At 47.3% G+C, this 25,994-nt stretch overlaps 1 protein-coding gene across 5 annotated transcripts in view; it reads right to left on the reverse strand.

The window, feature by feature from the left end:
- Positions 1-25,994, reverse strand: part of NSMF (NMDA receptor synaptonuclear signaling and neuronal migration factor) — a 49,984-nt gene that overhangs the window by 18,246 nt on the left and 5,744 nt on the right. For 2 of the 5 annotated variants that reach the window (XM_032200397.1, XM_032200396.1), the window contains exons 2-7: positions 23,806-23,867; positions 12,728-13,207; positions 8,261-8,336; positions 6,140-6,145; positions 5,510-5,578; positions 1,405-1,457 (exon numbers count right to left, since the gene is read on the reverse strand). In XM_032200397.1, the coding sequence (XP_032056288.1) occupies positions 1,405-1,457; positions 5,510-5,578; positions 6,140-6,145; positions 8,261-8,336; positions 12,728-13,207; positions 23,806-23,867 (746 nt within the window). The remainder of the gene's footprint in view (positions 1-1,404; positions 1,458-5,509; positions 5,579-6,139; positions 6,146-8,260; positions 8,337-12,727; positions 13,208-23,805; positions 23,868-25,994) is intronic. The other 3 variants (XM_032200395.1, XM_032200393.1, XM_032200394.1) reach the window with 2 other exon arrangements.

The following is a 25,994-nucleotide window of genomic DNA, read 5'->3' on the forward strand; positions in this document are numbered from 1 at the left end:
GCTTGGCCCAGGCTGGCTGCCCCACCAGGAAATTCCTGGGAATTGCCAACCACAATGTCTGATTTGGCAAGTCCCTGTGAGAGCCATTACACCTAGATTAATGGCCACTTATAGCCATTAATACCTATTTCTGGTAGCAGACAGATCAAGCTTGCTGCAGTATATATCTAGTAACAGCATCTTGTGTCAGGAGCACAGGAATGCACTGCAGATTTGCATTACAAGAGCTGAGAAGCAACCTGTCCTCTGCTGCAGTGTGTCCAAGTGTGGGTGTCCAGGGAGACAAGTCACACAGTAAGTTCTTCAGGTGATCTCCATCCTCAGCTTTCATTTAGAACCACACACGGAGCTATGGTGCACATGAAGAAAGCTTTGAAAACATGACCCGAGAGTTACCAAGGCAGAGAGGCATGCCTGAACTTCCAGACAGCTCTAGGGGAAGGTGAGCCCTGTTCATTTCAGGCAGTGCTAACTCAGATGCCAATAAAGACACTTCAAAGGGCAAAGCTGTTTGCTGTCTATTTCCCACAGTGTAAGAGAATGGAGATGAAAGAATGCAAATTCAACCCAGCAACACTTTGCTGTGGGCAGTCTGTACACAATGCCTGGCCAGGGGGTGGGAAGAACAAGCTGTTTCCTCTTCTGGAACAATCCTCAGCTCTCAGGGGCTGCTTACACCACTCTCAGCCCATTCCACAGCAATAAGGGAGCCATCTCAGCCAAGTTCTGGAGAAGCGTTGCCTTGTTCGGGAAAGGAACTGCTGTTTCCCCAGCCTAAGAGGTGATTTCTTCCCAGCAAGGAATAATGCTCCCCTTATTTACCCCTTGCTCCAATCTCCTCCCTGTTCTTCTTTCTCTCCTCCACCTTCCTCTCAGCTCCCACTGGGCAACTTTCCTCCAGGTCCTGCTGCAGAGAAGACATTGTGGTGGGACAGAGGAGGAGAAAAGGGAAAGCCACCGGTCCACGTGGCACATGAAGCACCGACTGTCCCCAGGGAGCCACAGCAGGCACACAGCTTCGGTAAGAACAGCCCTCGCTTGCTCTGCTCAGCTCTGATTCTCCTCTCAGGTGTCTACATTGGTGATGGCTGAACACCAGGCAAACACAGGACAAGGACGCTGCAGCTCTCCTTCCACATCTCATGCTGACACAAATCTCCAGCAACTAAGGCAGAGGGTCCGTGGAAATAGCTTAAAGGCTGCTTGCAGATATCCATGTGTCTTGGAGACTTGCAACAATCTGGCCTTCTCCTCGTAAGGTAAAACAGCATCAGCAAGTCAAATCCTTTCTCCAACCAATGCTAGGTCCTTTCTACCCACACATGTGCACAACACAGGGCTCTCTGTGTCCCACCAGCACAAAGTTCAACTCCTCACAGCCACATCTTACAGGTTGTCACTTACTTTGTGCTTTAACCCTTCGGCTCCCCACCATGCGGAGGTGCTTCCGAAAATTCCTGAAAGAAAGGCCAAACAAAATCTCTGAGAAAAGTGATATAAAGCTGGGCACAGCGGAACTGAAAAAGCTGGGGAGGAAAAAAAAAAAAAAGGGGATAACAGCATATTTCCCTCTGGGCATTCAAACACTGGAGACCGGGTACCCAACCCGCATCCACTCAGAGCTGGGGAGGGTTACATCTGTCAAGCGCGCAGTTGTTGTTCCTGAACTTTCTGGGCCAGTGGTACAGGGCAAGGAGGCTCTACCTGGCAGTCCCATTCTCGTGGCCTGCTCTGGGCTTTGCACCCACTCTCCTAGGACTAAGGTACCTGCGCTGCAACTTTGCTGAAGAGGCTGCTGCTGCCCTTGCTGGCAACACTCCCTCTTCTCCTGGCAAGCAGCAGGAGCTGCTCCCCTCTCCTCTCTCTTCCACACATGCTCCAGCAGGAAAGTGGGGTGCCCCGGGCTCTGCCCTGCTAGGCAGTGTGCTCACGCAGCTCAGGGCTGTGCTCATTCCCAAACACATTCGTAGCAGCTGCTAAAATCTCACCAGTGCTGTTAGCAACCACACAGCCCATATTGCTCTCTGGGGCAAAATGCTAGGAAATACTGAAGTGGCTTCTTCCTTTTTGGAAGCACTGCTCAGCAGGGCTGACTGTCCTCGTGGGCCAGCTGGCTGCCGTTGCTGCCTAACCGTGTGCTTTCCTGCCCAGGACTGCAAGCACATTTCAGGGGGGCTGCAGAGTGCACAGCTCCAGAGGAAAGCCCACCAGGGGGTAAGCCTCCGGTATGCAGCCATGCCTGCACTCAGGTCTGCAGAAAACAGATCATTATGGACACTCCTGAGAGCGCGAGGCAGAGGGACTCTTTGTCCAGCCCCTCTAAGAGTCAGGGACTCTTCTCCCTTTGTTTCTCATTGCTCACTGAAACAGGAATCACACAGGACAGCAGAACAGACATAGGGAATGAGCAGCAGGTGGACTAGCAAGGAAGGGCTCACTCCTCCATGAGCTCTGCTCAGCCAGGGTGATTTCACCCTGTACTGGAGCCCCCGTGGCCACATGGGGATGTCAACGAGCCCACATACCAGCAGCCTGCATGGAGCAGGGGAGTGTTCCTAGATTCCCTCCTGTCCCACCAACACACACCGCAGACATCAAGCAACGGAGAGTACCGCTGGTGAAAGAGGTGAGATGACAAGTCATCTGGCTCACACGCGAGTTAGTGGGATGAGTAATGATGTGTTACAACCATGCAGACACTTCAGCAAACTGACTGGACTGGAAGACACTTCCAGCACCAACACCAAGGCAGTCAGACCAAGTCAGAGGCATCTACTCTGATCCAGGGAGATCAACACAGCCCTCATGAGAGGAAGAGTGCTTAACCCACACCATGGTCTGTACTGTGCCCTCTTTGGCCTTGGATCCCATCAAATCAACAGAATCCAAATCCAGCAACTCAGGAAGGAAAACCAGCAGTGCACAGAGAAGCCAGGAGCAGCACTACTCCATGACAGATTTCCACCTGCGCTCTGGCTATTTATGATATTTTTCAAAGGTTTATTTCAGCTCTACTTGAATACATGAAGATTCACTGCTGTGGCTCAGACAACAGGCCTCTCCGAACAAGCAACCAAAACAAGATGTTTCTCAGCCACATGCTGGACCAGAACTATATGCAAAGCCTTCTGGGGTGCATGGTGACTGATAACGTGGGCTGTTTTATAGCATGCTAGATTCAAATCAAATAAATACAATGTTCCAAGGGAACTAGGCATGTTCTTTATCAGGTAGGTCTTAAATATGTTGTAAGCCACTGGAGTGAAAGTCTTTGTGGTCCATTGTGAAACTAAGCTCACATCAGACACTGAGCACCAACGTTAAATGCCTAGGCTACCATTAATTACATCCTTCAGGGCTTTTGGCATTTCAGAATAAAAGTAATTTCTCTGTTATATGCTCAGTTGTCCTCTCCACAGAGGAGCTTCTTCAGGCCCTGGAGGTGGGGGTAGCAGACTTTGCCATAAAATAGTGCTGCTCCCAGCTGCCTGGACAGCTTCGTCTCTCCCATTAGTGAGAGCTGAGAGCAGCTCTCTAGATACATCTTCTAAAAACTGCTGCAAGCAGCTCCAGGCAGAATTCAGGGCTAAGCAATGCACTAAAATCCTGGAGAATGGGACAAAAGTGCTTTTTGTCTGCTCAGCTCTTCTAGAAAAAAGCACTTAGGAAAAGAGATCCAAGCCTGAGACTACTTCAATGTGGACATCTTACAGCCATCTTGCAGCCTTCCGAGAGCTTTTTGCAGCTGTATTTGTCCTCAGGCCCCTCTGTGCCTGCATGTCAGCATGGCAGGACTGGCACAGCACTGCCCAGTCAGCAGCACATGGGGAGCAGCAATGTGCTCCGTGAGCAGTCAGGCTACAGAAACCTACCCAGCCGTCACACCTGGCTTCTACACTTGCACCCCAAAAGCCCAGGGTTATCTGATCACTAGCAAGATCTCTTCACCCACCAAAATCCAACAAGCACCCCTGAAGTTACAGTAATAAAAGCTCCTTATTACTCCCTGTCCTGCAGTGCCACCTGCAGTGGCTCATCTCCACTCTGGAGAGAAGCACCTTCGTTATCCGAACAGAGGTCAGGGACAGTGATGGAATGGCTGAAGTACATCAGTGCTCTGCAGAGCTCCCAACAACACCTCGCACTTTCTCCTCCCCAAATTCTACCTGCAGCGGTCACTACTTCAGCAAATCACTGGGCGTCACTCTCGAGACAACATCTATCACACCGGTACACAAGCCGTGCCACACAAACCAGCCCCCCTGTGCACCAGGCACAGGACCGTGCATGGACAGGGTTGTGTGATAACCACTGAACTTCTAAAATATCTGAGGCCATGAAGGGCTACACAACTAGCATTCAAACTGAGATGAGGCTGGGATCTCACTCCTCAGTGCTGACTGCCAGGCAATCCTTACAGCTCAGCAGGGTCTGCTTGCATGGCACGGCCAAAAACCCACACCGACTTCATCATTACTGCAATCCTACCTCCTCTTTACCACCAATAAATGCAGACTGGCTCCCACGGTACAATCCTGTCTAGACATTAAGTGTCCACAGGAGGTTGAGCTGTCCACATAACACGAGGATGGCACGACAACCTTAGTCCTGATTATGCAGTATTGCCGATGTATGCAACTCCTATTCCTGACTCGCAAGCTGCAGGAACAAGTCATTTTCTAACAGTCTCATCTCTGTCTAGCAAATTCTGAGAAATCTCTTTCTTTTTAAAGACACACTGTCTATTTATTTACCATGTCTTCAGTTTTGATTCTTATTTGTCTTCATTATCGACGGAAGAAAACCACACAGCCACTAAGTTACTAAAAAAAAAATCTTCCTGGCAATTCCCCCATTGAAAAAATTATGTTTTTCTCCCACTTTGTTTTGAACAGTGCTGAAGTGATCATGGCAGTTTTTAGCCAATGACACAAATGCTATGTTATCCTTCCTAGTAGGCTGCCAAAATACACAAGCCTTGGCACATCTGAAAAACACAGAACGGTTCTGATTACTACAGTGACCAAGTGATGTGCCTTGTGAAACCAGCAGAGGGTAACCAGGGCCCTTTTGAAATAACTGGACAAGAAATCAATCCAATTCCTCTTTTTTCCTTCGCGTTTTCTTGAGGTATGTATGTAGGTGCAACAATAGCATGTAAGTCACTGTTTAGGTATTCAGCTAATCTCAATCAAATTATCTGTGAATGGGCTGGGGGAACTGCATATATTAATATATATATATTATTCAACCTTAGACATAGATTCTGTATATTTGGAAGCTTAAAAGAGACTTGACAGTGTTTCTTTAAGAAGACAGAGATAAGCTATCTTGAGTACTGCAGCATCATTCACCTCCACATTTCCAACACAGCCACTGCTAGGGTCCCTACGAACAGCAACACAGACAGGGACAACCATACTCAACGTCATCAAGCGTCACTAATGACACCCAAAGGGCCCATGCAACACCAGGCAAGGTTACGGCTATGGGAGAAAGCGGGCCCTACCTCTGTATAACAGCTGCAGAATCATTCTCTCGTTTCCGTCTCTTCCTTTCTGCGTAGCCCCTGAATGCCCTGGGAAACCATTTTAAGCCATTAACCAACTACGCAGCTTTGAACTGGAAAGGACATGAAACAGACAGGAAAGCTCTCACCAGACAACAGAAAGAGTTTAGGCCGACTGAAGAAGACAGCCAGGCCTTGCAGGACTGGGTGCGAGTCAGGGGCTGGGCAAGAGTCACCAAACCAAAGGCCCTCACTCTCTAGAGTAGGTGGCCGGACAAGCTCCTACAGAAAGCATACATGTAAGAGTGGCCAGAACACAGCCCAAAGAATAGGGGCGAAGAGCCATCATCCCTGCTACAGACTAATGGACCTACCAGACTGCAGACATAAAACCTCTGTACACCAGCTTCAAAAGGGACAAAAGCTTGCTAGCCTCTATAATCTCCATTTTGAAGATGAGGATGGGTGTGGTGTGATGTAGGCTTATCAGGTGTAGCCATCTAACCAACCTCTTGCCAGCTGACAAATAGCATAGGGAAAGCACGAATGGATATGATGGACAGGAGAGGAGAGGACAGTTTATCCCAGACACCAACAGACAAGGAAATAAAAAATGAAGATTATACTTACGAGATGCTAGAGATTCCAGGAGACGCAGGGAAAAAGAGAAAGAAGAGGAATTCATTAGTGCTCAGCCCTGGCCAGCATCTTGAGGGAATCCTCACTCCAGAAGGGACAAACGTTTCTTGTTAGGTGGAAGGAAATTGCTTTTAAAGTTAGCTCTTTGTGGTGAAACTCATGCTTGACCAAGCTAACACCTCCCTGGGGCAGTGGTGGCATATGGCTTGGACACAAGTTAAGCTCCACGTAGATCCAAAGAGCATGCAGATGTACAACTGAGAGCTGAATGTGGCCCTTCAGAATACGACAGCAGCTCAGTACCAGGGGGTTCTGGAGCAGGGAGGCCTTCTCCCTTGTGCAACCAAGATTCGTGAAATCAGCTCACACTGTCCAGTCTATGAAGGAAGCAAGCCCTGGGCTGAAAACACTAGAGCAGAGGCCAGGAGGACAAGGGCACCTGGGGGAACCTCCCAGCCAGCTCAGGGAGGTGCCCTGAACTTTTGGAGATGTTTCTGTGTGACTTCCTGAGGCAGCACACTCTGCAGGAATGTTAACTGAGGACGTTAATGTTAATCAAGAGCTCTGCTCCTCATGGGTTTCCTTAGGGCACTGTTATCCAAACTAACCTGACTTTGGCCTCCAAGAACTCCAAGCCCTGATAGGGATCACCATCCTGCAACAAACCCCATACGCAGCGAAGATGACTTCAGAGAACAAAGGATGTGCCCATAGGCAAAGTGCTAGTTTTGCACTTGGTCTGGTTTGCCAGATCAGAATTGTAAAATACCATTCACTGTTACCAACCAATATTTGTATGGTAAAGCAAGAAACCGTCATGTTGTCCTCAGACTGCTCACAGGCCCTGTCAGCCCAGTGCCAATGAGCGTTAACCAGCCAGGGGTGCCAGCAGACCTGCAGTCCTTGAAGAGGAGGCAGGAGGACACTGGGGCTAAGAAACAGAAGCAGCACAAGGGTCTGCAGGCTGGCACCAGGCAAATGACCCCTGGTAATGTTCCCCAGGCTGGGAGGGTGGGCTGCACCTCCGGCTGAGGTGGTATGGTGAGGAGTGAAAGGGCATGAAGACAGAGCTTTCTTCTGGGGACAGAGATCCCTTCCATATCTCAGCAGTCCCCTCTCCCCAACACTGAACACAGCCCTCCCGGCCTTAGTGCCTACAGGCCTGATTCGGCCTGGGTTATCCCAAGATCAACCACCAGCTTCTTTGGGGGATGTGGGGAGGGCAACATATGAGGGAAAAAAGTGGCAGAGAAACAGACTACAAAATAGAGAGAGGACATCAAACAAAGAGAAATAAAGGGTATAGTAGAGCTGAGGGTGACATGAATGTAGGAAGGAAGAAGGACACAGGAAGAAGGTGACAAGACTGGAGAAAAGCCTTAGAAGACACAACGTTATCTCATTTCCCTCATCACCTGCCTTCATTTTTCATCCAGGTAGGAAATACCTGAAATGAGAAAGATATCTTTTCCTGGTAACTGGGTACAACCTTGAAATGAGGCTTCCTTTACACCCTCACGTCCTCTGAGACCAGCTTTTCCCCAGTGCACAGCATCCAGCAGCACCAAATCCTGCATGGAGTGTGAAGGGAGAGACTACTACTAACTCAGATCCATTCACACTTCGCAGCTATTTACTGACACCTTCTTCAAATGACCAGAAAATCATATTAAGCCATCAGGCTACACCTCATAATACAGAGATGTACTTGTCTGGAGCGATGGATGGCGCCTGGATTAACATTCCCTCAGAGCAGCGGCTGCAGCAGAAGTACCTGGTGGAGGGTCTCAGCTGGTGTTCCCACCAGACCCTTGCTCTGCAGAGGCAGTCGGGGACAGGGTACAGTGGCACAGAGAAAATAAAGGAAGCACAAGGACTTAAAGAAGGGAAAGACAAACAAGTGGGAGTAATAAGAAAGAGAAATTATGAGTGCAAAAAAGAAGAAATTCTTTTTTGAAAAAAAAAAAAAGAACAAGTTCTCATTTAGGTTCTTTTACCCCGACTGCAGTGCCAAACATATAACTTAGTTTGCTCCGTGCTCTCATATACAGTTTTGAGTGGGTCACAAACTTTAAGATACAGGATCAAAGCTAAGGCAGTAGTTTCACTTACGCTTGCATAGTTGTAGTAGCAGTTTGAAAACTGAAGAGATTCTCTTTTGGGAACCAGGTTCGTATGGGGACATCATCTGGAAGAGAGAGATCAAAACTTGAACATCCAGCAGGCAGAGCCACTGTTCAGGCTGCAAGACTTCCCAGCCTCCTTCTCTTAGTACATTTCTTCAGCATCCTGCCCTTTGTTAAATAAGAGAGTCTCATCTCCTCATTTGGTATGTACGCTACCACCAAATGTTTTGTAAATTTATGCTAAGCCTGTCTATCACACTACTAATGAAGAATGAAAGCTCTCTCCTAAGCACAGAAGGCTAGAATAATCTAGGAACTACAAAAGAGACATCTGAACAAGAGGGGAAAAAAAAAAAAAGAAAAAAAAAAACACGGGAAAAACATTTTTCATTAAAAGTGTTTTCCTGCCTTTGCTTTTTCCTTACTACCATTAGTTTGAAATGTCCTATTCATCCAGTTCTTTCTGATACAGCCTCCTGTGGAAGATGAAAAGCATTCAGCTTATTCTATTCGGAAGTGTAAGCCAGAAATGTACTTTCTTTTTCTCCCATTGAGGCTTTCCAATATACACCTCATAGAGTCGTTCCTGATGACCAGGACTTCACAAGTTTTTCTGGTTTTAGAAGTCAAACAGAACATCAGTTGTGTGATCTGGAGATAACTGCGCTGATTTGTCCCCTATGTTTACACACTGACCTGCCTGAACCAACTGAGGATTATTTCCTAATTACATTAGGACACCGCATCATCTTCACATAATGGCCACTAAGACAAAAAGCAGGCAGCAAAATAAGTCACTAATTATGAAGCAGCTCCTACTGAGAAATCTCACACCGGTGTCGGTCAGTCAGGGAACCAGAGGTAACATTAAAACCCACTGACACCAGATGTATGAGATCTGGCTGCACGGGATCCCCAGGATTTGAAGCTACCTCATTCTTCATCTTGCTTCACTTCCAATTTGTGACTCCCTTGCTTAATGCCTTGCCTCATATTGCTAATCGTGTGTCTAGATTCACTCACTCAGCTTTTAAGATCAGTAGCAACTACAGTATCTTAGTCACTGATATTCTGGCATTATCTAGAGTATTTTTTTTTAAACTCACTTTTGATGGCCAAAACCCAATCAATCCCACAAAATAGCTGCAATTACAGACACACACATACAAAAAGCCTAGATCTAAGTGGGGAGACTGCCTTTGAAGTGGAGCTTCTTAGAAATTACACTAGAAGCTGTAACAGACACTCCTTCTCAGCTAACAGTTTATGTCAAGCCTTGTATAAAGGCACCCTAAGGAAATAAATATTTTAAATGAAGTCTGAGTTCTAGTATGTTAAATAGTTATTATGAAATTCCTCTGCTTGCTGTCCTCCAAAAACCAGCTAGAGAAGAAATGCAAAACAGCTCAAAATGCAAATGAATTATTTGTTTAAAGACTCCAACCCACAAAAGCAGCAAAGGAGGAGAAATTGTACAAATTCTCGTTTAGCCAACAGCTCTGTACAGAATTCTCAGGGACTACACATCTCAAAAGATTACAACCTCTTAATACATTTTACAGCTTTTAAGTCACTAGTTTTGATTCAAAGCAGAAGCTTGTGAGCAGCAGCTAATATCCTCATGAGGTGCTGTCTGGACTATGGCTGGAAGCCACCTCTCCTCTTCTGACAGAGGGAAACCAACCTAATAAAAATGTCTCTCCCCTACCCACAGCATTCAACAGAGAATAAAAGGATTTGTGACCCTTCAGAGGTGCCTCTCTACTAGCCAGAAGTGGAGCAGGAGCAGAGAAGCACCCAGCTGGGGACCAGGGAGCTGAGCTCAGCTCCAGAGCTCATCTGCAAGATTAAAAGTCAGATTATACCTACAGCTGTTCTGCTTCCAGATGCAGGTAGGAGGCTCCTTTTTGGCTAAGTAGAACATCTCATTCTCCTTGCTTGTTATCATCGACTGGGATGAATAGCCAAGGAACCATGGGTAAGACTGAAGGAATGATGACACCATATCAGCATTTCTAGCACCTGCCAGGCTGCATGGAAATCTCAGCACCTCCATCCATGAGCGATGTGTTTGTATCAGAGGCTGGGTACAGCACAGGAGACAACAGCTTGTGCTTCTTGAATGGTGTTAGGCATCATAAACTCAGCATAAAAATCCATATTAAATTATGCCAATCTGGACTAACTGCCATGAGTGTTGTTTGCAGCAATAACTTGTCATGTCAATCCAAATGGAGAAAGCAGCATTGGAAAACAAATCTCGAGGGAAATCAGTCTCTCTCTCAGCTCCATTCATCTCTGCTCTGATTTCTTTGCTACCCATGCATGAAGGACATTCCAAGAAACATTTCCTGCAACCTGCTATAAATGTGCAACTCAATTCTCTCCATTTTTTCTTCTCCCCTGAGTAACATTGTTTGGACAGACAGAGCAAATGAGACCAAGCTGAGAAAACTTTCAGCCCGTGGTGCCAGTGCTAGGGCAGGATTTGGTCTCAGAGGCAAAGTGCTGCCAGTGCAGCCACACGTGCAGGAGCTCAGACGCTGGGGACACGTGCAGAGGGTGGCCGTTGCCTGCCCGTACAAAATGTGAAATATTCACGGAGGCATCTGCAGGTTCAGCACTATCTACTTTGCTCCCGTTTAAGCAACTACTCTGCTGTATTTTCAGAACACAATCTCCAGCCCTAATGAAAACTGCTGCCTAGTTGAAAATGCATATTACAGACCCCAAGTCTCAGAACTGCAGCATGGCATCTCCCTGTAGCATTTGCTAGATGATGTTTTTTCCAGCAAAGTTCAGCTTCAGCTACAAGGAGTGAGTTTAACTCTGTTAGCAATCGGGAGCCTTTCTTTGGCTCTGTATCAAGTGACCTGCTTCGGTCCCGCAGCACAGAGTACAATTTTGATTTGTTCAAGAAAGCTTTCAACAAAAGTTTTTTAACACCAGAACCAAAAATACTCACTTTCTTAATTCAGAACATGTTATGAGGCTGCAAATTATTCAATTTAGCACCCCCATCTCCACAAGACTAAGCCCCTGGGATTGTGATCTCTTTCCTGAAAGGCTATGACTGATAGGGCTTTCTTCTATTTTCAAGCAAGATTCTGGCTGTGTCATCATATGCAGAGCCATCTTTCAACTGGTAAAACACTGAAGACTTTTTCCTGTATGTTTGACAATCGTATTTCTCATTTTCTTTCATTTCAGCAATAAAAATATGAAACTCTAGACTGTACATGTAGTGTCTGAGGTGAAGCCCCAAAATCATAGGGTACAAACAGAGAAACAATGGTTGAAATTACACACAGAAGTTAGTTGGACTCAAGGTATTCTGCTCTTTTGATTATCGGATATTTTTTAATTATTTTTTTAATTTTTATTTCTTTAGGATTAACCCATATATTAATTTAGTTATGTAATTCTAAGCATCCAACTATGAAACTACAGTCCAGAACCCAAGCTTGCTGTAATTTTACCTGCAGTGAGCATCACTGTGAACCCAGGAAAGGTGTACAGTGGGATCTTCATAGTCCTTATACTCTACCTAAATCTTTTCAAGGAGAAAACAATGACATTTCCTGGCTGGACACTCATCTCTAAAAGCCTTGATGTGTGTTTACCTAAAAAATATATATAGGCATTAAAAAAATCAGACAAATTTTGTCAGACTTTGCCAGCTGCATATTGAGCTGACAAAGATGGACCGTGTTCTAGCTTATAATTCAGAGTGCATAGATCGTGACAAATATTTGATTAATGGTTAAGTTTTTAAACATGATCAGGAATTTTTTAATGTAATTAAACAATTACAATCCAAATTCCCTGAAAACATTCAGCAAATGGATAGTAAGTGTGGGAAAAAGTCCAGTATTATTTGCTATTACTTATGGAAGGAATGAGGTGGCACTAATTGAGGGACCTTGCTAAACTGCTTCCAGCCACAGGGACAAGCATTTTGGGGATGCAACGTGGTACAGAATGATCTACCTGAGCTTGAGGCTCTCTCTGAGCACCCCAAATGAAGCAAAGGAGAGAGTCCTGCTCTGAACAGCCTCCTGGACGAGCAAGAAAAACATGGGTGCTTTGACACAGCCCCTCCTCTCCTGCTCCTCCTTCAACAGAAAGGGAGCCACAGAGATCGCACTCACTAAGGTGCACCAAGCCACTGGAAAAAGCACCCAGCTCGTGTGCTGCTGACGAGCAGAGACAATGGGGCTTGGACAAGCTGGACTCAAACGGAGCTCAGATTATTGTAAACTCCCCGTCTGACAATCCCTCATTGTGGACACTTGTGCAAAGCACCAGCAAGGAGCTGAAGGGGAAACACTAAGGGGCCCAGTTCAAGGCACGTGGCAATGACACTGCCACGCTGGGAAGAGACAGGTGTCACCCTTCGCACGTGCTGAGTCCCTTTGTGTCCTTCCAGCATCCAGCACTTGCCTTTACTTACCAGACACTCGATCGACACTGTACATCCTCTCCAGCCTTTTTCTGTGCCACCCAGTCTCACCGGACTGATGCTGCTCCAGGTCAAAGGAATGATGTGAGGGAGCAGCAAGCCGGGAGCAGTTTGGGCACTCCTTGGAGCCCTGCCGGCTGCCCGGCCAGCCCTTGCAGTGCCTGCTGACGCTGTGAGAGCCGCCAGCGCTGTGCGCATGGTGGCTGTGGTGGCATTCCTCCTGGGCAGCCCCCTTCATCACCACCAGTTCCATGCTTTCGTTCTCGTGGTCTGACAGCATCGGTCTCTCGCCGGAGATCGTGTAGACCCGTGGCTTCGGTCCCTCGCTCGGCATCTTCTCTGTCTGCTCCTCAGAGAAGCTCCTCTCAAACTTGCCATCTGAGATGACGGAGAGCCTGCGCTTGTTCTGTGCTGCCTGCTGCATCTCGGGGGAGTCCTCCTGGCCGATATAGGAGTCTGCTAACAGGTGATCTGAAACAAATTGCACACTTTACTGCTTCACACCAAAGCACCCCAGACACCGACACGTTCAGGAGGCTGTTACAGAAAGGGGAAAGGAGAGAGAGAGATGGCAGACTCCCCCTGAGGAACCTTTTATGACAAATGTGTGCCCATAGCCTTGAAGGCCTGCAGAACTCACTCTGAAATGAGAGATATTCCTCACAGATATGCCCAATATTTCAAGCCTGTACGTGGCCACCATACAAGATGGGGCTAGAAGCAAATGCAGCTCTTGGTGCACAGCCTGAAATGACTTATGTGCAAAACAGCCCTTGTTCAGCTGTGTGGTCCTGTCTACTTCAAGGGTTTAGCCACACCTGGGCTGCTGAGCAGGGGAAGGGTTGCAGGACAATGGTTAGCATCATTTTCTGTAAGAAGTCACAAATGCTCAATGTTCTTTGTGCACCAATTTATTGTTTGTTTGTTTTTTTAACTAAGAGGGGCAAAACACCATTTTTATTTTTTTTTCTATTTTTCTGCCGATTGGTTTGACATGAAAGAAATGCAAAAAGACTTCAGCTGACAGCTGCAACACAGCGTCCCACTCTCCACAGCACCCATGGTTATAGCAGGCTTCATCGTGCGTGCAGATGGCGATGGCACCGCCTGCAGAAGCTGTCCGGAAGGAAAATGCAGCCGCTCCCTTTGTAGGGTAGTGAGATCGAAAGGAGAGAGGCCCATGAGTGCAACTATCTTTGGAGCCCACACACTGGATGAAGTGCCAGGAAATCTCAGCATTTCCATGGCAATCCCATGCATGAACCCAACAGTAGCTCCCACCCACCTGCTAATCCTTTTTTCAAGTGGCTGCTAATTACCTCTTACACTTCCCTTCAGATGGGAAGCAGCTAGGGGACTGTTAAAAAGGCTCAGCAGGGAATGCATTATTCATGTGACTACTACCCCCAGAAAAAAATAAAATCATTAGCGTCCAGCACAGACAGCAGCATTACAAACAGAAGCAGAAAGCAAACCCGAGCCTCTACTTCACCAGCTATTTAACAAACATCCTTCCATTAGCTCCTGAGCCATGATCTGGAAGGACATGGCAATGACCTGAGCTTTGGCTACCTTTTGGCTGGCCATGGAGAGATGAGGGAGGAAGAGACAAGCTACCTCGGAACAAGCCTGCTCTCACACGTGCAACATGGAGCTTGCACTGCTGCCACATCATGCTTCCTATGAAGTGCTCCTGTGCTGCTCTGCAAAGAGCCCTCCCAAGCTGAGGACATATACTGCCAGCTCTTGAATTTGAAGCCCAGCCTAGCCTCTCTGCTCAGGAAGGGACTGTCAGGACCGTTTAGCCTGCCACGACTGGCAGCTCTGTGACTTTGCCTGAGCTGGCCAGGAGAAGGAGCCTGTAGGAGTCCTGCAGGGACATCTGTGCCCTTGAACCTACAGCTGATGCTGTCTTTCCAGACTTCACACGAAGTCCAAAATGCATGCCTGAGGAGTCACGGGGAGACTCCTCAGTGAGGAGTCACACACCTCACTGATACTGTCCAGGTAAAAGATGAAAGGTGGGCAGTGGTCTGCTTCACCCTCAGTCCCCTGCCCAGAGGCAGCACAGACATCTGCACCTCCTCCAGGAGGAGAGCCGCAGGGACTACAAGGGCCACCACCAGAACATTTTTAAGCCCTACCATTCAAGTGGAAGAAGTTGCTCCGTCAGCTGTTGCTCAACAGCTTGGCCACTGAGTGCTGGCAGCTGTATGATATGGTGTCCCAGACCAACCAGTGCAGTAAGCAGCCACGGGCTACAAAGTAGCTCCAGTTACTTTTCACCCCTTAAGAGGCAGCAGGACACCACATTTCTCCTCCAGTGACTCAGACCCTCTCCAGTCCCACATCTAACTGTGCTCTAGAGAGGGCACATCTTGGGAAAACACCAGCATACAACTCTTCAGGGTCTGCCAATATCTGTGCTGGCTAATATTGCCAAGAACACCATTTTTAAAATTAAAAACAAAGGCCAGTTCTAGGTACTTATCTCATCTTGTCAAATTTACCAATCTGTGCAGGCATAATGACACTACATATTCCTTAAGACACCACAAAACACTGCCTGACAGCTGGCCCTGTCCCTCCTAAAATGGATATTTCTATGGAGGACGCACAGCATCGTGAGAGCAGACAGGGGGTTATGCACTTTATGCATGCACTGACAGCACCTCACCTCCCATGCTAAAAATATGTCAGGTGTTTGACTTTGAGAACCGGCCATTTCTGAGCTCTGGTATCTGACAGAAAACGGTACTGCAAACAGTCTGCAACGTGGGGCCTTTTGTTGAGGTTCTTATGCCACAGTCATCACAGGGAAAATGAAGTGCCCAGAGTATAGCAGGTCTGAAAATGCTGATGACTGCAAGTGCCGAGATCTGTTTGGGCTCCAGAAAATTTACAGATACATAAGTGGGACATGACAGGTTTCAAGTCAGAGAGAACTTTTTACTGAAATCACAGCACTCTTACAGTTCTTGACTGGGTATATTTGAGAAACTGCCTGCCTGATCTAGTCTGCAGAATGCGACGATAACCCTTCCTTCCTACCCTACCTGTCCCCTACTCAAGGTGTTTTCACTTGTTCTTATCTAGGAGTTTTCATGGTGAAATGCACCAATGTTTTCTCTGGGTCAAACAACTGGATATTTATTTATTTTCAGTTAATTTAGCACCTTCAATACCTACATGCTGGAGAAAAAACTTCACGCACAGAAACAAATTCATGTGTAGAGAGAATGTGAAGCTTTATTCAACACCTCTATTAATAAAGAATTTATCTACAGAAATAAGTATAAAGGAAAAAACAAAGATCTTCAAAAATACATTGTAATGAACTCTTGGCCTCCCAAAATGCACATGCACTTGCTTCAGGGAGTTCACACGTGTTCACGTGCACCAGCACATGAGATGCTACCAGGTAAAAGCAACCGATTCCCTTATCTATCCTTGCAACGACCTGGATCCAGGTGCCAGAGCACCGCAACTGCTTCCACCATGGCATTTAAGGTTAATAGTTTGCTTCTGCTAGAGAGGAAGCCCAGCTGGCCCAGAAATCAATGCTGAATTAAATCAGAGGCACAGGGATGGCTAGTGAAGAGAACCGAGAAACCGTAACAGGGGACTCCAGCAATAACTGGAATTGCCTTCCAGGAGCCAGCTGCAGCAGACTGCTGCTAACACGCTCTGCCTGGTTACTGCTGCTCCGTTCCACTTCACTCGCACATTGCTCTTGCCACTGCTCCCACTGCCAGCTGCTCCCCCACGCTGCCACGCCAGCCCAGGGCACTGTGCCCTCTCCTCTCGATGGAGGCAGCCTGGGAACAACTCAGCTCTCCCAACTGCTTTCAGCAGCAGCATGTTTGTCTCGCACAGCTGCAACACTACCTTGGAGCAGACGAATCAGGGCTCCTAAGCGGATTTCTTTTCATCCATATTTGTGCTCTGCGAGGATTTATTGTGCCTGAGATATTTAACAGCGAGATGCAGGGGTGTAAGCAGACCAACACATTTTCCACTACTGATCACGTGTCTATTGGTAACAAACATCCGCATTATATTTTCGTTACTTCCATATCCACCTGAGCTAAGTCTAACAGCCTGTTCAGGGCTGGGGGCTCAACAGTCTTGTCTTGGGAGCCAACCCACATCTCACTCCTCTTGCAATTTACTTGAATGCATTTCTCACTAGCTTCACTTGCTCCTTTATGGTATTTCTCCATCTTGCACACAGCACTGCCCAACGCAGTCATTAGAGAATATGCATGACTGCTGACATTGGTGGTGATCTGTATTGGTTAATTTGCAACACCTTAGGGGGAAAAAAAAATCCATGTTTTTGGTGCATGCAGTTCCTGATGAGTAGGCACTTAATTACTGTTAGATAGTTACTGAATGCTAAAGAATGTATTGCAAGTACTTCGAGCACGTGCCCTGACCCAGGTAACTAATAAAAGGCTTTTTCATTTTCTTTCCCTGTCAGATCATTTCTAGAGAAGAGGTAACATGCTGGGGTAAGCCTCAGCTGACTGATGCCTATTCACAACAGTGGAGATGCTCACTGAGCCAAACTCATGTCTGATGCAGGCTGCCTTGTAACCTCGTGGGATGAGAAGTTTATAAATCAAGGCAGAATATATCCACAAGGCACAGACAGAAGCTTAAAAAATAGCCCCAAATTTATTACTGTTTTTAGCAGCCAAACTGATGATTAAAGCACCTTAGATTTAAAACTTCAGCTCCAGCACTGGAAGCAGAGTGGCAAAGGGGAATCTAGATAAACTCCATTAAAAATGTATCTGTCATCTCAGAAAAATACAGTTCAGAGAGCCCATTCCCTCTTCCCTGCTCCACCTCAGCTAGACCTCTCTGCACCTGGTACTCAGCCACTGAAGATGAATAGAAAGATTTCAGATGTACACAGTATGGAATTGCAGTGTAGTTTCCAGTAGGAGAAATGAGATTAACACACTTATTTTTATTATTTTTATTTTACACCAGAAGGAGCCCAGGTGATACCTTCAATGGGGGCAGATGAGCTGGTTAGAGCCTACGGCACTGCAAATAGGGCAACAGCTTTTCAACCAGCAAGGTTGAGCAGCTTCTCCTGCAGTTTCAGTTCTGATGCATCCCATATGCCTGCCACTGCCCTCGGGCCTGCTCTGACAATCTCAGGTCTTCTCCTCATGGGGCACAAAGGCAGCATTGTAGCTGTAACACAAAGCTCCCCACCGTGTCAGCTCTGTCCTTCCCAAAACTGCTAACGTACCGCATCATGTCCCAGCCAGCATAGGGACGGACGGGCAGCCGACTGCACCACACTGCAGGGCTGAACAGTCGTGGTAAAAGAAAAAACAGGAAACTTATTCCAAATATTGAAACATGATGCAGGGAGATTAAGATGGAGACAACAATTATTAACAAGTCAGAAGTATTTCAGCTGCTCGGTAGCTGGTGAGCTGCTGGTTAGAGACAAGAGCAGCACGGCTGTGACAAGGACAATGCTCAGCACGGGGTTATGGAGCCTGACCAAGCCAGCCCCACGACGACGTTATGCTCTGACCCACCACTGCAGGCACTTCTCAGGAAAACCACAGGAAAAGGCAAGGGAAAGGAACAGCTGAGAGAACTGGTGGTCACTTAAATATGACAAAATGGGTCCAATCAGACTTCTGAGTGGAAGCAGATCTAGAAAACAAACCAATGCTGCTGCTATTGCCTCAGTTACCCTCTCAGTAGCCACTGAGCCCGGACTGTAACATCAGCACAAGCTGATGAAGTGGCTCCTGCAAGGCACAACCAGGGAGCAAGGGGCAGCTACCACCAGTGCCTCTGCATTTCCATGTGGACTCCCTGAGCTTCACTCCCAGTCACCTTAGGGGCACCAACATGTTCTGAGCCAGGTTTAGGATACATTCACACCACACCCGTGCAGGCTGATGCCAGAAGCAGCCCGAAACCTGCAGGGATGAGATTTTGTGTCCCCGCTCCACCCCTTCAGCAGGCCAGGCCATGGGGCTAGACCCATGGCTGGGACCCATCCCAGGGACAGGGCAAGCCATGGAGGAAGAGTCAGACTTACCCTGAATCAGGCCCCAACGGCAGCCTCACGGCCCAAATATCAGCACATTGAAGGTCCCTCTTAGACCACAGCCCCAGCTTCACCGAAAGCACAGCCCACAGGGAGCTCGCTAGACCTAAAGCGCCTGCAAAGCCTCATCCCAGAGCTTCTCAAGCTCAGCATAAGTTGCTGGCAGTGTGAGAAGCCTACTGTAAACTCCTGACAGCATGAAACCTCTCTGCCACATGGGTGCTGCCCTCTGCACACACACACACGTTCCTCTGAAGCAGCAAAGGTCAGGGTGCAAACACAGGCACTTGCTTCAATGAAGTGCGTGCCCGTGGCACGGTAGCCTCAGCAAACACAGACTTCTCTTGCCATCATTACCCATTGCTATCTGGCTCAGGGGAGGCTGTGAGCTGCCCGTTTCTCCTTATGTTTTCAGTGTTTTCACTGCTGGCTAAAGCGTAGTGCACCAATAAAGGTAAGAAGTGAAGATGGCTTCTTGGAACTTGAGAAGAAGCTTCTTCCAGTTTCAGGTAATGACCCATTTTGGTCCGTGCTGATGCAAAGCACATGGAGTAGTCACGCTGTTTTTGCTAATAACCACAGCAAATCTGAGTCAAGATCTGCTAGGCAGCTCTGGCCCAAGGCCCATCACCTCTGCAGCACTAAGCACAGCTTTTACTTGCTGGGATCTTTCTCTCCCTTGCTCCCAGAGCCTTTCACATAGGGCTTGGCACAGCAGGCAGCCCGCAGTGGGGCAGCCCAGCACTTCATCCTCCAGAGACAGCCCCAGTGCTCCGGCCGCAGCAGCTGCCCTCCCAACAACCCAGCTCAGCAAAACAGAAGCTGCCTGGCTAAGAAGCACCAACACAGCTCCTTCCTTCCCTCTGCAAAGGATCCTTGCATCTGAATCCCACCTCACCAGGACTTATCACTGCTCCCCTCAGGCAGGAGGAGGTATCTCAAGTGCTCCACTTGCCATCAATTTTAACATTACTGCCCACATCCTGGGCATCTGCTTCCCCTCACGGATCCAGTACATGGGTATAAAGGAATTTAAACTGGTACCTCAGTGTGGGGGTCTCTGATGCTTACATGGGAGAAGGAGACTCTGAATCTCCAAAACTCCTTATCCCATGAGCACTGGTGAGCCTCCAAGTGATAGTTTAAAAAAAAAAAAATAAAAATGTAAGAAACAATCTCCAGCCTTTTTACATTCACCTTTTACAACATTTTAATCCTTCTCCCTGTCTGTCTTCTATGTCTGTCCCTAGGGACACCCACTCCTACACTAAAGTCATTCCACAGACAAGATGGAAAGTCTTTGGAAGGTGCCAGAAAGCTACAAGAGTCAGCGAGGACTCTGACAACAGCCCTGTAGTCAGAATGAATGCTGAACGTGGGAGAGCACTCTTCTTGGGAGCCCTTCCAGACCTTCAGTCTGCATGAATAAGGCAGCAAAGAACAGAGGCAGGAGACACATTAACACCTCTGCACCAGACCCTTAACAGATTCGTGTCTTTTCAGCTGCAGCAGAGCCCAAACCTCCTTTTTCCCCTCCCCCCTAGTTCCACAAAATAACTTAAGGATCAATCGGAAAAAAAGAAGAAAACCTGAGCAATCCCCAGAGGCCAAGTCCTCTGACAGCAACACATATCCCACTGCCAGGCCTGCTGCAAAAGGGAAGTGAAGAGAAGAAGACAGTGTATTGCCACCCAAGCTATAACCAGACAGAACACAGAGTACCCCAAGCCAAGCAACAGAGGAGAAGACGGAAGTGTTTCTCTCCAGTCACCTAGAAAAACCTCCTTCAGAATAAGACATCAACGAGTTCCTAGGGCTAGTTACACAATATTTCTGATTCATGAAGTTCTCAGGCCTCACATCAGGAAGAATCTGAAGCTGTAACCAACTATACTCTCCCTCACCCTTTTCTTGCTACAGGTACACCCCGCAGTCTTCTTTGTCTTTGTGCTGACATTCAGTTCTGTACCCACTGCCCTAGCAACAGAAGTAAAGCATGGACAGACCACAATTTTTTTGAAAACAGAAGTCAAACAGCTTTGCAAGTAAATCACCCCTCATTAAAATGCTTGGCCATGGCAGCTGGCCCATCCTGCTGCTATGCAATCCCTCCGTAGTTCTCTGTTACCAGCTTCCCAAAGCCGTTCAGCCACATGCACACACACAAACACTCCAAAGGAGCCACTAGGGATAGACTCTGGGGCATAAAACTTACCACCAAAGAAAAAATATCTTTGATCTGTAGGGCAATGTGAGTAAGAGGTGGGACTGCAAAAGTTGTTATATCGTCCCCCTTCCCTTGAGGAAAGGGACTCTAAAGACACAAAATTCAACCAGAATGGATGATCCTTGGAGAACAAAGTGCAGCAGAAATGGAGCAATTTGAGGCAGCCTCTGCACACTTGGCCTCTCCACACAGATGGTGGGTCTCCTGCATCTGCCCAGGGAATCAGAGCTCCTCCCTTCTGCCTAGGAGCTAGATCAGCAGGTAAAGCAGTAAAAGAACTGGCATCCCAGACTCACACCCACCTCATTTTCTGTATGAGGACTAATCCCTTTGATAGCCCCTCTGCAGGGAGGGAAGAGGGTTCTACCTCCTGGATCTGCAGAAGAGGAGGATCCTGCCCTTCCCTCCTCCTCTGCTGTCCCACTGATGGCTCTGTCACCTTGCCCTTCCTCCTCCTCAAAGACCACCGTCCCTCTCCCTCACTGCATTCAGCAATGACTAAACGCCACTCAGTAGCTGCTTAAAGGTTTTATTCAAGACAAACTACTGAAGTCAAGGCCTGTCTCCTTCCATTCACATTTAGGCTAAAGCCTTAATCCCTGCTGCAGTCTGCTGAGAGCTCAGGGAGCAGCCACGCATACACCTGGGGTTATCACAGCAGAACACAGACCTGTGCCATCAGGTAAAGACACTCACAAGAAAAGCCCAGAGCACTACCAGCAGAGCCACACAGGCACTGAGGGCTCTGTTCTTCAGTGTGCTGAGCTTCCTGGACCTAAGCCACCAACACATGCAAGTGGGATTAACTACAGGATACCAGTGGGCGTGTGCAGCCACGACAGTGCTTCTTCCCTGCTCCCTTCAGCCCAGCTGGTGAGTTGGAGCAGATTCAGGTACTCCTAGATATGTGCTACATCTTCAACTAGTGTCAAAGACATCCTTCATTTGTTCCGTGGGAGTCATCAGATCGAAGCTAATCGTACAGCTGAGCCAAAGGTGAAGTGCTCAGAAAGTTGCAAAGCAACACTGAGATGCACGGAATTTCTGCAGGGAGGAAAGAGTTGAGTTCTCTCTTATTGCACAACTGGGATGAACAAAAGGGAGACAGATTTTCTACATTCAACGTTTTTATAGAATAGCAGCCTTCCTACCATAGTTATTTATAAAGAAATGCTACAGACTGTGTTAAATTATATGCTGCAGAATTTCAAAAGATGCCTTTAGAAGTGATAAAAATTTTTTTCTTCCTCTATGAACATTCAGAGTCATTTTTAGGGAATTTTACTGATTTATTTCCAATTTAATACTGACAGATCCCGTAAGAATACTGGTATATCCACATGTACCTGTCTCTGATCAGTTCTTAACTATGGCAACTAAATTCCCTTGCATTCAAAAAGGAATTCTTGTTTTGCCTGCAAGAAAGGACCAGCAAGGGCTGCAGCTGACAGAAGCAGCTGCAAAAATGGCCACCATAAAGTCTGTTTTTGCCATTCCAGAATGTCCCCTCAGATCTGTCTGGCCTGTCTCTGCAGTCTGTCCAACCCTCTCCTTCCCTCTGCCTCAGACTCCTTATCTCAGCTACATTAAACCCCAACCTTTTCCTACCCTTTATTCTCCCCCATCACCACAGGTTGTTCTTAGATCAAATGCCATTAACAAGCAATGTGCCACTGGAGTTTTCCAAGCCTAAAAAAAAAAAAATCTGAGAAAACTGCAGTACATTGTTTAAAAGCGCTTCCATTCACAAAGCTAGCACAACTCAGCCAAGGACAACTCGAAGGTCATCAGCACAGATCCAAGAAAAAAGGCAGAGACTCCTTCACCAGGCTGTCACACACTAGAGTGACCAGGCTTGCTCTCTGAGTAAGAAGCTTTTCCTGCTTGTAGAGGTCTAAATAAACACACATTTACAGTTTACATAAAATGATAACGTCACTCTACATTGCATTCTATCTGAAACTCTTCCAGGGGATAAAGTTGTTAATGTTATAGGACAAGCTATTATCCATTCACACAGGATTTTCTATGGATTCCACAGGATTTTCTAATGGATTTTTTCTAGTGAATTTAATGTCTGCAAAACATTTTCTTTCCTCACTGAGAAGGCACAGCCCTGTTACAAGCCAAATGAGTTCCTCTCATGCCCCCCATCCATCAAGTAGAACTCATCATGGGCTGACAGGAACAATTTCTGTATCTAAAAAATTAACACATTAGCTAGCATATGCTGGTGTCCTCAACTAGAGGAGGCAAATCGCATTTTAACCCCTGCTGAAGCAAACCCTGGGAACAAATCCAAAGGTTACCTTTGCCAGCAAAGACAGATTGCAGAACACATACTACGCAAGTCAGCTAACACACCAGATATCACTTTTCTTTTTATTCCCCAGTGAAATGAAGACCTAAGAGTGACAAACCAGTGCAGAAGTCTTGTGCAGTGTGGTCTTTCATTCTTCAGCTTAAGTTTCTTCCAAGAACATCAGCTCTAGGGGCGAGTTTATGACAGGGGACAGGGACAGCTCCACTACTACTGAACTTGTCCCCACAGCCCACCCAGCACTTGGGACACCAAACTGCCTTTCCTCCTCCAGGGCATCACACAGATCCAGAGGGTGACTCTTGTCTCTCTGCAGCTGAGATCTCCCACTAACCCTTTATGATAGATCAAAGTACTTTAATTCTAAGGCCTGTTAATAAATAGGTGCATGCACATACAGATACAAACAACGTATGCCTGCAAACTCTTACCTGAGCCATTTCTACCTTCGGGGTGGTTTTGTGAAAGATATTCTCCAAAAGCCCTTGCCGCTCTGCACATCCAAGCACCACAGAAGGCAGCGGGAAGAGAAAAAAAAAAAAAAAAAAAAAAAAAAGAGATGAGTAATGGTTAAATGCCAAAGAAAGAAGGAACAGTTCAATACACACTGCTGCTTTCCCTCAGCTTCAGGTGACACCAACTTAAACAAGCTGCAGTAATAGTGCAGGCTACCCCATTAATGTGCCTCAGTTTTCCCCTGGCCAAAGCATTTCCTTAAACAGAGCTGGATTACAAAGACAGGACTGGTTTAGCCTTCAATTTCTCTGCTAAGACTGAAAATGATGAAATGCACCTGTGCTAAACTTGGTCTCATTTCTGTGGTGCCTTTATCTCCCAGCTAGGAACTAGACCACTGCCTCTAGCCACCCTGTCTGAGTGATTCTCCTTCCTGCAGCCCAGGGGAGAAGGTATTTCCATCCCAACTATCACTCCAGCCTGCCTTTCTATGCTGGTTCTGGATGCTCCCATCTATGAGCAAGCACAGCTCAGATATTCATGCTAACACCCATTTCACCTGCCTTGACCCTCAATTCTCAAGCACTAACTACGTCAAGGTTACTGGACAACCTTATTTGAGAGACCACAAAATCAGTTCCCTGTGCTCTGATGGATTTAGGTCCCATGGATGACAGATTTTACTGAAATATATTCATACTCAACCAGGCAGGGTGCGCTTAACCCTTATTACACATGAAGGCCTACGTAAGAGAGCAAACCTATGAATATTCCAACCTGGGAAAAGCTTTCTGCATTCAGCCCACACGTGAAAGGGAAGGTCAAGGCATGCATTCCCCAATATAACACCGGGTGGATGCTTGCAGACAGCGGGATCAAACAGGCACCCCCCTCCTTGGGAAGCCAAGATGAGTACTCTCAGCCTGCAAGCACGCTGGCACCTCTTGCAGGGGGAGGCGATGAAGACATGACGAGGGAAGAAATCTTCGTGTCACAGCACCATGTCCACCAGCCTCCTCCTTCAGGGGTGCTCAGCCACAGAAAACCCCCCTCCAGCTCAAGGTGCACCAACAGGCCACACTCAGAAAGGCCACTCAATGCCTAAGTGAAGGGCTTTGGCCTCCAAAACAACCTTCTGCTCTGCTATCCAACGCCACACTATATCCCAGTTCGGGTAGCCAGGATTTTTTCCTACTGCCTTTACACATCCCCTCCCAAAGGGGAAAAGATGAAAAAAAACTAAAAGGTATCTCCCATAACGACTAGGGCTGGAAGGAGTGGGAAGTCCATTTGTCATCCACAGCCAGCAAAGGGGATCGATATGAATGATGAAGAAAGAGAGCAATTTAATCTCTCTGGGACTGAATTTCAGCACAGCCAACTGCAAAACGCTTTGGAGCAGTGCAGCTGGAGCTGTGCAAGAAGCAAGGTTTAACCTCCGCGTCATTATAGGCTAACATACGGAGCTGAGGCTCTTCTGCTTCCAGACTCCTGCCCGTCTAGTACCAGGCTGTACCTTTAGACACCAGCCTGGGGTGGCAGTTGCCCAAAGTGTCTTGTCTAGTGCCTACGCAGTCCCTGAGATGGTCACGCACAGGCTGTGTCACAGGGAGGAGCTGTACAATTAGTCTACAAAGCACTAAGGGATGACTGCCATGGCTCACCCATTTGGGAGGACAAGTGCCTCATGGCTGTTCCTTGTCCTCATTACCTTTCAGGCTAAAATGCAGGACTTGGTCTTGGAACAGCAGACAAATGCAGATTTGGGAGCTGGATCATGGCACCACCAGGCCATAGCTCTCCTCCGGAGCTGCTCCCACACTCCAGCTCAGAAGGGGCTAAGGCTCAGCCAGAAGCCGCAGCTGGTCTCGCTTAGCCCCCAAAATAGCCCTGCTTCCAGCAGAAGGCTGGGCTAGGGACTTCCAACATCTCTTTGGTGAGGACAACGGGACACTTCTATCCTTGGAAAACACTTTGAAGTTTCTCTCCTGCATCAGCAGTCACTCCATGGAGAAGAATAATAATGAGCAAATTATCAGTGAGAGAGCACAGGGATTTATACATAAATATACTCTGAACTATGAAGATAAAACTTAGTTTGTAACTAGTTCAAAAGCTCCAAGAGCATCTATTGCTATCCTCCATTCATCTCTACCAAACCATC

This window comes from Aythya fuligula, chromosome 19 (genome assembly GCF_009819795.1).
Source record: "Aythya fuligula isolate bAytFul2 chromosome 19, bAytFul2.pri, whole genome shotgun sequence".
Taxonomy (NCBI): domain Eukaryota; kingdom Metazoa; phylum Chordata; class Aves; order Anseriformes; family Anatidae; genus Aythya; species Aythya fuligula.